Genomic DNA, 13387 nt, shown 5'->3' with positions numbered 1-13387 from the left:
CCATCCCTGTAAAACACCTGCTACCATTTTGTTCCTACCTTCTCTTCCATATTTTCCTCTGCTTTCCTGTTAACACCTTAAGAGATTATACAAATGTCTTGTCTGGTGAACGTATTTTTTTCAATCACTCAAAACACTCTTTAGAACATTGTTTTCTATAGGAGGAACAAAACATTCTCACTTCTACTTAATGAGCTAAAAAGGTTATTACTACACTATGGTGCCACTTACCCTGTAATAATTATCTCTGGATAGCTCTGAGTGATCAAACCCCAGTTGCCTCCACTGATAGGCCATTCCTGGAAGATTAACAAATACACTGAGGAAGAAAATATCATACAGTGAAAAGTTAAGCCACTGAAAGTACTGCAGATACTGCAGATTCCAGTATTTCACATGACTTCAGAAAGTAAATAGATCAATCAACTACAGTGAGAGGGGGAAAAAAAAAAAAAAAAAATCAACAAGGGCTATAAAACAACACTCCTGGCTCCAGGAAGTCCCTTGGCTTCCAGTGATATGGTGATCAATGAGAGTACATCAGGAAAACACAACTATAAGCTTCCCATATGCTGTATCTTCTCTAGACATCTGCTTCTAGCCACTGCCAAAGACAGGATAACAAATCAGATGGAGTTTTGGTCTTAGTACGGCCACTCTTACATTGTCTAGAGATGTTGATTTTCAATATTTTCAAATACATACGTATGTACTAGATGTTGTACCTTCTTACTGTAACCTTGACGTTTCTGTCGAGCGCCAACTGAATAGAGTGCAGGTATGAGGTCCACAGGACAATCAGCGAAGTATTCACAACAGGTAACTGGAGATTCATGTATAGTCAAAGGATAGGGATTCTCAAATATAGGGTACCTTTAATGGATGAAAGGGGAAGACTGTTAATCTAGGAAAACATTTTTAAAAATGTAGAACACAAAACACTGAAAACTAAGTTTGCATTCTTTTTGTAAAGAGGAAAAAGAAATGCATATTAAATTTGATTATTAACAAATATACTGTGCAACCTTACTGCGCATCCAGTACACTATCAAGATACTGTATTACTCTAGATGGAATCTGAAGTTTGGACTGTTTCTAGAGTATTTCTAGAACACTGCTATGGTTTTATATTTTTAGAAGCTTACTCTTTTAATGGCCTGTGGAAAAAATTAAGGTACCACGTCCTAATTGTAGTAATGTGGAGCTATGAATTTATTTCTAACTCTTCTGTCTATTCTTCCAGAAAGAAAGGAAGACTCCACTTCTCACTTTGTATTACTATACTGTTGCTAGACAAAAAGTTGTCCAGCATTTTTTACAAACTATTTGCAACTCCCAGATCACTTTCTGAAAGTTACGGATAGTGACAGGCAGTTACCAATGAGAAGAAAACACACACGTGTACTCCCCACCACCAACAAAAAAGCAACAGAACCTTAATGAGAAAAGTCAATAAACATCAAGTGGTATACACATCTGTATTCAATGAACATATCTCCAGAGAATTTTTTTTTGAGAGAGGCGAAATGGTACACATCTTCAACCCATTTTAAGGAAAAATTAGCAACAACAGATTAAAACATCCCGCATACCAGTGGCTTTATACAAAGCTATCTCAAATGCTAAAGCATTCTTCTAACAATTAAATGAAAGGCTTAATTTTAACAAAATATGATAAATCCATATGAAAACACAGGGCAAAAGGAAAACTCCTGTAACAAATTAAATTTATTGCTTTTCTCAGATGTGAAATAATTAACAGTTTGCAAGCCAATCATAAAGACCATTATAAGTCTTCTAAAAACATAACTGCTGAAGATTTTTTTACTATTAAATGGAACAAGCCTTAACTTCAGATTTCAGGCACCATAAGCTATTTCACTTGAGAAAAAAGCCTTGTACAAACTTTTTTATTTCAAGCTCATTAAAACTTGTTTTATTGATCTTTCAGCATGCGAGTGTTGGAAGATCAATGCCATTGATATATCCGAAACAAGTTTTGGATACAGCATATGGCCATGTAACAGTGGAAACATCTAAATGAAATTGCTCAGTAGCTGTAGAGATATTAGGACCAAACCTGACCTCCTTCAAAATTCGATATAGTCATCATTATCTAAGGTATCATACCACTGACTTTCAGAATACATATCTACAGGTTTTTGTCTTGCCCTGGAAGGATGTTTTTCACAAGGATTTTTTTTCTTCATTAACCACTGGTGACTTTTAATAAAGAACACCACGAAGAGCACAGAATCACAGAATGGCTGGGGTTGGAAGGGACCTCTCGAAACCCCCCCGCTAAAGCAGGTTCACCTAGAGCATGCTAGGTGTTATCTGTCAGGTTCCTCTGCTCCTAATCCCTTAGTAGTTAGTTATTACTGCCTATACCAATTTCAAAACCCTTGATTAAAAAAGAAAGACTGCAGGATCTAGAATTTTTAATCACCATCTAAGAGTATACAGACTGTTCCATGGACAAAGTAACGTGAGACTCAAAATGTGTTAGGCAAGTATTAGTTGTAAAAACCTCTTACCACAGTACTAAACCAGGGAGGAGATGTTACCATTCAAATTTTATGTATATCTTTATTGCATCAGTATTGAGTTACTTTAAGCAATACAAGATAACAATTAATTCGGCAATAAAATCAGCAAATATTTAGGTAATGACAACAACACTCATTGTAAGGCAAAATTACCTGGCTTACCTAAACAGTTGTTCTCCCTGTTCCCTTCCCCAAAATTCTGAGCTCCTCTCATAGCACTCAGGAATCAACTTCAAAATAAACTGTGACAACTAAAAAGCAGTACAACTAATTTCTGTCAGTCACTCTTGTCATCTACTACGTATTAAGTTGAGAAAAGTTATCTATAAGTATTGTCAGTTCTGCTGAAGAAGACTTGTATTAAATATTCAAAATGTTATGTTCTGGACAGGGAGGTATTATGGCAGACTAAAAAGCTATAGAGCAGAACAATAGGCTGACCACTGCAGCCAACTATTAAAAAGACTACACAAGATTCTTACCCATTTTGTGCAAGGTCAATCAGTACTAAGTCCTTTTCTAGGAGAACAACTACAGCATACGGTTCCTGAAAGTCTGAACAAAAGAAAAAAAAGTTAGTTATTGGTAAACATAGTTCTTGCATGCACAGCCTCAAGAACATAATCGGTCCTTGCATTCTAATCAGTCAAGAGTAGAAAAGCCACTCATAACTATACAGTTTCTGAAGATATTTTGTACACTCACCCCCCTGAATACTCCAAGTTAAGTCTGGAAGAGCCACACTCTCCCTTATATTCAATATTCTCAACTCTCTTCTGATTTGCTAGAACCATTTAAACAGCTCAAACAACAGGAAAAGGAACATGAAGAGGAAATGCATAAGCAGTATTTTTGAGAAAGAGCCAATAACTGAATAATGACATCCTCCAACCTCCAAAATGCTTTTCTTCATATTCAGTGAGGCTTAAACTCTAATTGGTTTAAAAAATGGATTGATAACCAGCTGACTTGTCACTAAAATAAGAAAATTAAAAGAGTTTCTGAAGTTTATTTTGCCCTCTTTCAGGCAGACCTCCAATTCTAAGCTAAGCAGTTTTATATACTTTGATCGAAGCTGACAGCTAAAAACACTGGAGTCATCGGAAATATACTACTATTAATCTGAGACAACTACCTAAACTATGATTAAAAAAAAAACCAAACCCTTTCTGCAGAAGAGATATTACAGGTTAGTGACGAACTTCATGTGAGTATGGGAATGAATAAAGTCACTAAAAGTTAAGACTACTACACAAATACTAATCAAGATTTAGCACTGACTGGAAAATGTCTCATGTGCTCTAATAAATATTGATGAACACATCTGCTGCAGTAACTACAGGTTAAAACTGCAATGCTACTTTTAGATTGCACACGCCTTTGGGATTTAAAAAAAAATAATGAAAAACCATGTAACTAGTAATCAGCATTCTTCTAGAAGCAAAATAGGTTTTACAATAAACTATTCTATCATGATGCTTTGGGAAACAAAACAGACTTCAGACAATAGGGATAACAGATGTTGCTGCTGCAGCTTGAACCCCAGAGATGAAACAGAAAGGCAACAGTAAGGAATATTCTGATGGGATAAAACTCCAGAGGGAAGAGGTCAAAGCACTGAGAAAAATCTTTACACAGCCTACCATTAGGATACGGCGTTTCACAGAGTGTTAGAAAATCAACAATAGAATAATCCATTTCTAGCACAGCAGTACTTTTTCCATGCATAACTGTTAAACAGGGTCTTCTTCCTACAGTGTCATAGGACAAGCCTCCTGAGAGAATGATGAAAGGCTCCCTAGAATAAAGCAGAGGCATTTAGATATTATGTAAAAAGAGATAATAATAATAAGGTTAAAAAAAAATGCCCAAAGTTCAATGAGATATCATTAAGCAAAGATACATTAAGAATCATGCAAACCAGCTCTTCGTGCAATGTGTAGCTTGAGTACATGTTTCAAAACTTAAAAACCAGAAATTAAAAGGCTACAACTGAAGTCAGACATCTCTTCCAAATATTTTGTTTTATATTGCTTATTTAACCAATCTCTGCAACTGTTCACTAAGATGATTTTTTTTTTTTTTTTTGGTTGTTAAACTTTAGAATGGTTCCTTTCAGACTGAACTGCAGATCCAGATTTCCCAACTGTCCCATTTATCCATAAGATAAAATATCAGAATCAGGAAGAAATAGTCTCATTTACTTCCTGTACAAAATTACCATAAATTTTGAAGGATGAACAGTTGCAGACAGTGTAAAGTAATTCTGCAGCCTTGGAAAAGAAACCAGCTGCTTGATAAGCTTCAAAGACCCAACATCTTTTAAGAAGCAAGGACATAAATAAATACCCACAGATCTCTCATCACACATTTATTCTAGACATTTTATCCATTTTCCCCCCCTACCATCATGCACAAATTTAAAGGAACTACTTCTATGTGATAGACTACTCCTATTGCATAATTAAGTGGCTGAGCACAGCAAATTAAAACAATTTCTTCTAGTCTTAATAAAAGATTAGAGGCTTCCCTTCAAAAGATTTTTTTAAAGTCTGTACAGAAACATGTTTTTAAATACATCCAAGTTCTCCAGTATGCACATAATTTAGAGTTTAGCATTTCATTTATTAAAAAACAAGATGAATATCTTCTTTTTACTAGGTATTTTCTACTTTCTTGATTATCAAAGGTCACTCATTTTTATACAGTTTATGTTTAAAAGGTATTATGCGCTATTTTAAAGAGCTGTTTATAAGTATACAGCTCAAGAAATCACACCCATTTTTTACTATTGCCTCAAAATCTAGGTTATATTTCTGGAAAGAAAAAAGGCACTCAAGAGTGTGAAATTCCTCTGATCTACTTTTATGCTCACTTTAGGTAGAAATCCTACCCTTTGTGTTGCAGCTAGTATGTCACAGAATGGTTGGGGTTGGAATGGACCTATGAAGATGATCTAGTTCAACCCACCCACTAAAGCAGGTTCACCTGGAACAGATTGCACAGGAATGTGTCCAGGTAGGTTTTCAATGTCTTCAGAGAAGGAGACTCCATAGCCCCTCTGGGCAGCCTGTTCCAGTGCTCTGGCACCCTCAAAATAAAGAAGTTTCTCCTCATATTCAGACGGAGCCTCCTGTGCTTCAGTCTGTGCCTGTTGCCCCTCATCCTATTGTTGGGCACCACTGAAAGGAGTCTGGTCCCATCCTCTTGACATCCACCCTTGAGATATTTATAAACATTGATGACATTCCCCACTCAGCCTTCTCTTCTCCAGGCTGAACAGACCCAGCTCCCTCAGCTTCTCCTCATAAGATGCTCTAGGCCAGTATCTAGATAAAATTTGTAGGGGAGAAAAAAGCCATCCTGACATTGGGAGAATCAGGCTGCAGAGTTCTTTTATTTTTTGTCTTTTCCTATAACAACATCTTTCCCATACTGTCTAAGTTGCTTTCACTAGTTAGCACTTGAAACACAAATATGGCAGATCAGGTATATTTTTCTTCTTGAAAACTGTGCATGGAATGTGTACTTTATGCACATGTTGCCCTTCATGAGTTTAAGGCTTGGCTGAAACATGTTCTATATCTGTAGCATTGAAGGCAAAGCAGACTGGGATAAACTTTCTGTTTCTACAACTGTTTAACAATCTGCCTGATCCTTCAGAAAGCTCTGTGACTGGAGAGTTGCCAGAATCAAAGAGTTTTGCTGGCTGAGGACATGACCTCAAAGGAATTGCCATAAATTACATCACAGGTCCACCAATACCCTGCCTCCCACAGCAGCCAAAAGTGTGTTTCTAGCAAAGGAGTAAGCTTTCTCCAAGTTTTAATTTCATCTCAGTTCTTTATATTGGAACTTCACATAATCTTTTAAGGTCAGGTCCATGAAGCACTTTCAGGAAAAGGACAAACTGTAATTTAATCTGGTATTTTTCAGGATGTCAGTGAAAAGTACTGGTGTGATCTACTTGAAGTCTCTCATTGTGCTGGAATGATTTATTACAGTATTTTTTTGTCCTCACAAAATCATTAGGTTTTGAAACAATAATACTGCCAGAATGATTTGCAGTAATTATTACACTTGCAGGTTCATCAAGATCAACTGACAAAGTGACAACTTTCAGTTACTAAATTTCATACATCACAGTGATAACTGCATGCTGGTTTCTCCCAGTTTTATTTCTCAAGCTAATCAGGTTGCTTTGAGTAGGCTTGCCAGAGTCTGCATCCTTACAAAGCAAAGAATGGAAGAGCTAAGAATAGATTACATGGATCTGTCACATGGATGAGCCAAAGATTAAAGTTGACTTTAGTCTGCCAGAAAGACTTATACAGGTTTGTGTATGAACTTTTCACATTTTCGTGAAACCATGGATTTATCACAAACATAAGCTGTCTGTTTTCTAATTAAATACTTAGGGTGTTGTCCTTCAGTTGTGATAGATATTAAAAGGCTGATGCACACAAATGTTAAATAGAAATGCATAACTTCAATATTGTACTTTACATAATAGATGAGACTGATCCAACTCTGATAGTGATGTTTTACCTACCTGAAACAATAGAAAACATTTAACAAAAGCAGTGTTCTGCTTTTAGAGAACTGCCATACAGCATTTCTGGCAGTTGCTAATACAGAGATTCTTCTTTGAAACAGTTATGTTTCAGAAGGTATGGAAGCAATCCCTTTACATTAATTTCCCCATCTGTAAAAAAAAAAATCACTTGGGGAACGCTATAAAAAAAAAAAAAATCACTACAAAGTGGGTTAATGTTTCAGGTCATCTGTAAGAACCAGAAAAGGCCTCACATATTCCTGTTTCCCCAATTCCAGCTTCACAATAAGGAAAAGATGGAGGAAAAACATGAGAAGGGATTAATAAGAGCTGCAACAGTGGAAAGAATTGTGTCTGTAGCCTCTACTACAGATGGCAAGCAGTTCAGTTCCTTCGGTGTGGACACCTTTTTTCAAAAAAAAAAAAAGTTTGAGAAGAACTCACTGTTTTTCACAATAAAGAAGTTAAGCGAAGTAACTTAAATATACATTAAACAGTACCTCTTAGATATGTTGTAAGCTTTTTGGGTTGTTTTGTGGGGTTTTTTTGCTTTGTTTTTGAAGAACAGTTAGGACAGACTGCTACAGAAGCAAGTTTATTTGATTTGTTTCTTATATTCTTTCAGTAGCTAGAAAACATTTGGCCCTGTCCAGGAATTATTCTCCTCTGTGCTACAGAAATTAAACCATGAACAACAAATGACAGCGCTTTAGCCAAAAGCCAAAATTCTATCATGGTCATAGCTAATAAATTTCAATTGGCAAAGAGAAAAACTATCAACATTTTGAACATTAAAAGGCAGCTCTGCCTTACCTTAAAATTCTTGTAATGAGATCACAAGTAAAACCAAAAATTAAAGTGGGAACTGAAGTACATGTCTTGTAGTAGTAAATTAATGGAGACTTTCAGTGCACTGCTTTACCACCACAATGCTTTTTTTTTTTTTTTTTTTAAAGTGTTCCCTCCCCACCACCTCCCAACTGAAGTTCTGGAAGATTATCACAACTGTTACAGATTTATAAGTACAATAAGTAGACTGAAGATGGAGAAAATATTAAACTGAAATGCACCAAAACACTCAGTTTGGATGAACACTGGAAAATGAAGGGTGTAACAGAAAAAAGCCCACACTCAGAAAAAGCAGTCTCCCCAAAGAGCTATGTATTCTTGGAAATTATACTAGAATAAGCTCCTCTTTAAACTGTGTGAAAAGTCAACTAGTTTTCACATTATGACTGCATAAAATAAGTTTTGAACTCATCTTTTTCTTCAGAATGACTATTTATAACAGAAGGCTTTTGATTGCAGAAATTATAACTTGCTGAAGCTGAGATGACTTTTGGTTATCTGTATCTTTCTTGAGATCAGCTTTTGACATTTCAGTTGAGAAAAGAATATGGAGACAGATGTAAACTCTTCCAAGTAAAATATGGCTTTCCAACTGATCATAGATGTTCATACATCTGGGAATTAGCCACAGCCCTAAATTTCTACTTATCTCACTTCTAGCAAAACAATAAAAATATATTGATGTTATATCTGCAGGTATACCAATACATAATAGAAACCTATATAACATCAATTAAGTAATCATCTATAGACTTGAATGCCTGGAAAGCAAATAAAAACACCACAAATCCCCCCCAAAGTCAACAAAAAGAAGAAAAAAAGAAAACAACACTTGCAAATATCTGAACAGGTTTTCATGAATGTTTTATCTTTATATTGCACTTTTTACTCAAACACATTAAAGCACTTTAGAACCATAAATAAAAAACTCTATACAGTTCATGAAATTCTTCAATCCTAATTGCAGTCTTGGTAACAAAAACATGCTATTCGAGATACTCTAATTCCATCTGAGCCTCTTGCTGCAACTACTGCTTTGTTACATTCTCAATATGCATAATTAGGCACAATTCACTGCATAAATTACTGAACTCTATCAGAAAAGCCTCTGTCAGTAACTTTTTGGGGGGAGGAGCACATATTCAGAATTTAGAATACTTGCATCAGGCTACTATTTGTCAAAGTTCAGTTTTTCAGGTCTACGCTTCAGTGTCTTCTGTGCTTTATCAGCCTTTTTTTTTTCTAATATTCTCAAAAGATTGAACAAAAATACACATGACTTCAGTAGCATGGAAGACGCATGTAGATAATGCATTAGCAGTATCTTTACCTATGTTAAGCTTTTTATATAGTAATTTGTTCACATATATTCTTTTTGTTTATTGGCAATATCCGATTTACCAAAACTATTCCAGTTGTTTTACCATAGTTCAGTGCCATCAGGATATGTATCCCAACAACTGGGAAAGTAAGTACATTCTCAGAGAGCTGCATTTATTTTACATGTTAGTTTTGCATACAAAAACAAGTCTTACCCAGCTCTAGTTGTTTTATATTCCACCTTAAGGATAGGTTTGCAGGGTTCTGGCTTCTTTCCATCCTTCAGCTGCTTTCCTAAAGTGAATCATTTCCTTATATTAATCTTACAGTTCCATAACATGATGACAAATTATGAAATTCACTACGCATCTTGCAAAGTAGAACACCACTAGAACATTCAAACAAACATACAAACTGACAATTATAGAGGACACCTTGGAATAACATCATTAAAGATTTGTCAAAACTCTCAATATACCAAGCTATAATATTTAGGTTTAGGAGTTGCAGGTTTTGTGATTTTGTGTGTGTGCATGTTTAAGTATTGTAGAATATTTGTCTTCAAAAACAGAATCCTTGCCTAACAAGTTGTTTTAAGCAGCACTGGGTGATTTAAAATTTCTCATGTCTACCATTTTGCCATTAAAACTGGTCAGTTTCCAAGTAAAATGTGGCTTAATCTGAGTGTTATTCTTACAGGCTAAGACTTGAATTGGAACATTAAGGCCCGCTCTTTCTCTACTGTGCACTTTTAGCAATTAAAGCTTCTACAGATATTATACAATTTCCCATGGAGTCAGTAGAGACTAAGACTATAGTAAATATGCATCTCTTCTATCTGAACATTGGTCAAGTGTGATGCAACTATAAAGTTCTGCAGAAAATTTATTTTGCAACCCAAGATAAAAATGTTTATTAAAAGAGGTCAAAATAAATTTAACTCAGTCTTGTTTAACTAGTTTTACTACTACAGTATCAGTCAGGATCATATAGAAATCCACACTAGTCCACAGCAAGCACAGTTACCATGGACTTGCTGGAGGCTCAGACAGGTCAACTAGGATGCTTAACTATAGCATCTTGTACTATGACTGTAACCTCACAGATCATCCTCACTGTTATGTTCACACTTAAGAATCTGAGGTAAATAAACTGCTAAGACAGGACTTAGACACATGCACACCATGTAAACCTGGCATTTGTATAGAACTTTTGAAGAGCAGCAGTATAGTTCACAGAAGAACATGTAATGTTAATTTTCTGGATTAACATTAATGCAAGACTTGACACATAACATTGGGAACATCTTACCAGATGCTAGTCTTACTCTGTTACAAACCTTTCCAAGAATTTATATGGTAATCCATACATTTATACATGAAACAGATGCTTGCTTATATGTATTTTAAACAACATATGGGATTGTAATGTCAAGCAAAAAGCAAGCTCTACAAAATATGCATTTTTGAGATTAATGCCATTGTGTGAAAAGTCGTCTTAAAGTTCAGAGATATAGACAAAACTCTACTGTATTGGATTCTTATTTCATAAAGACTGGGCTTTTTAAAATGAAAACTATGAGAATTTGATATGACAGTTTTTTTACTTGCACTACAAATACATTTTTAATACTTAGTTTTGCAAAACATACTCCTATTGAAAATAAAGTCCCTGTGTTTTAAGAGTTGTCAAACACAGTGGGTATCCATTCTATCTTACCATGAGGAGTGATTGTCTGGAATGGTTTGGTAGGAGATTTTACATTCCATATGGTCAAGGTACCATCTGAGTGACTACAAATAAATTGTTTTCCTTCATGATGCCAAGCCACCGAGTGGATAGCCTATAAAAGAGAAAACACAGAACAGTCTAAGTCTAATCCTGACAACAGTAGGCAGCCCATACTACAAAAACCCCAGTTTTTGACAGACAATTATGTGGAAATAGGTCTTAAGAACCAGTAAGAAAGCAGGCTTTATGCAAGAACGGATAAACCTGAGAAATGAACACTTCTTCCTTTTCTTGAAAAAAGTCAAAAGAAAGGAAATGCAACAACCCTTTACCATTGGAACAGCATTATGCTAATGAACATAAAAAGATCTGATAAACAGCGCACAAAGGCAAAGGATGACTGCAATCAATTTCTGCAAGGAACCTGACGAGATGGAAAGAATGCTGAAAGAGCATAACAAGGCCTTTGGCTGTATGGCTCTTTATTGTCTAGTTTTATAGAAAATCTGGTTAGATTTAGCAATATCGCTAAATATTATTTAAAGCATAACAAAATACATGTTTTATGTATTTATAAAATAAACCAACTAACAATTCAGTGGACTGAGTATGATAAACTTTGGCACAAAACACTACTAGTACACAATTCAAAACTTTTTGTAAGCCTGAAAAACAAAACTAGACCTGTAGGTAGCTGTAGCATAATCTCAAGGCATACAACAGGCCAGTATATCTAGAGTGACAAGTCAGTTACAATTAAAAAGTACAATAACTTTAGGTGGCCCTGGTTGGTTGATATCAATATTCTTAATCACCAAAACAAAACTCATAACAAAAATTAAACCAATACTCAAGAGTGAAAAGTTTTGACATTTTTTCCATGGTTAATACTAGTACCAGAATTTGAAGGAAAGCAAAACATCCAATATGGAAAAATCAAGCCGAGTCCACTGAGCCTGTAAATCTATATATAACTTCTTAGACACTAAAAAGTCCCTAGGAGTAAACCAACAAATTATTATGCATAGAGTAATTCTTTTTCCAAACATATATTTTTCTTAAAGGGCAATCTTAACTCACAGAAAAAGCATACTTCAATTTTAAAGACTCAAATGGCCAATATTTTTAAGCAACTTTACTGCATATTGATTCTCACTAGTGAATACCATGAAACTCACCAAGTTCATTTTTTTTTCTCTCTCCCCTTCCTCTCCATTCCCAACTTTTGACAACGCACATTTCTTTAACAAAGGATCTGACCTAAGATATTTCATTACCTCCTCTGCAATCAAAAAACCAGCAGACCAACTAGATAAATTAACTTATAAATCTTAAAGGAAATAAAAGATGAAACAGCTGAACTATTGACTGCTGTTTGCAACCTCTCAAATCAGTGTTGGTTCAGGAAGATGACAAGTATGGCGTCAGTTTAACAAATGGACCACAAAATCCAAAGAAAAACAGAATAAGCAGCACAGTGCCTACCCTGGGTAAGTTTCTAGAAACTGTAACAAAACATTATTAAAGAACAGTTAACCAACAAATGGATGTGTATAATACACCAAATAAGAAAAGTCAATATGCTTTTGGTAAAAGGAAATCATAGCCAAACCTCCGAAAACATTAACAAGTATGTGGCTAATGGAAACACCAATTAAAATGTCTACACAATTTTCAAAGTAATCTCTCAAAGGAAACTAGAACCAAACAGACTAGAGATCCTCAGACAGATGAATAATTGGTTAAGGTATCAGGCAAGCTAGAATAAAGGCAGGCAGGCAGTAACAGATGAGTTTATGGATAAAGGTATAATAATTGGTAGAGACCCTCAGGGATCTGTGCTGCTCAGTTTGTTCTAATTTTCAGTTATTTATGAATAAGCATATTAAGATAAGCTTGCTGACATTACCAAAGCATATGCAAGGTAGAAATCAGGATTCTAGTGAAGACCTGCAGAAAGACTTAAATTTTCCTTGTCTAACTATGTAAATGTGAAGCTATGCATAAATGCAATGGACTCTGAGCTGGCAATTAACACTGAAGAATAAGACTCTAGTTTTACTGAAGATTGTTTCAAGGAAGTATTTACTTAATGCCTGTAGCATCAAAAAGCTAAGCCAATATTACAGAGAAAGCAAACAAAACCGCACATAATTATGCCACATCATAAATCCAGTGTGCCCACACCTTGAATATACTATGTTGTTGTGTTTCTCTTATAAAACAAAGATAAAATAGAATGGTTAACAAAATAAAGTTAGAGAAGAGCAAGAACAATAAGAAGTATAGTAAGAACTTGATTATGATTTGAAAAAGATGACAGAGATAGGAGTAAGTTTACGAAATAAAGGGACAGGGAATTAACTAGATGCATGTAATGAAA

The 13387-nt window shown here is 35.1% G+C and overlaps 1 protein-coding gene across 9 annotated transcripts in view; it reads right to left on the bottom strand.

Moving 5' to 3' along the window:
* Nucleotides 1–13387, bottom strand: part of STXBP5 (syntaxin binding protein 5) — a 103434-nt gene that overhangs the window by 42235 nt on the left and 47812 nt on the right. For all 9 annotated transcript variants that reach the window (XM_082049679.1, XM_082049680.1, XM_082049686.1 and 6 more), the window contains exons 9-14: nt 10993–11116; nt 9489–9567; nt 4193–4347; nt 3032–3104; nt 726–873; nt 232–299 (exon numbers count right to left, since the gene is read on the bottom strand). In XM_082049679.1, coding sequence (XP_081905805.1) covers nt 232–299; nt 726–873; nt 3032–3104; nt 4193–4347; nt 9489–9567; nt 10993–11116 — 647 coding nt within the window. The remainder of the gene's footprint in view (nt 1–231; nt 300–725; nt 874–3031; nt 3105–4192; nt 4348–9488; nt 9568–10992; nt 11117–13387) is intronic.

The sequence above is a fragment of the Streptopelia decaocto genome (assembly GCF_964273445.1).
Source record: "Streptopelia decaocto genome assembly, chromosome: 3".
NCBI classification, from domain to species: domain Eukaryota; kingdom Metazoa; phylum Chordata; class Aves; order Columbiformes; family Columbidae; genus Streptopelia; species Streptopelia decaocto.
Note: the sequence above shows the minus strand (reverse complement) of the source record. Positions and strands in the feature narration are given on the sequence as shown.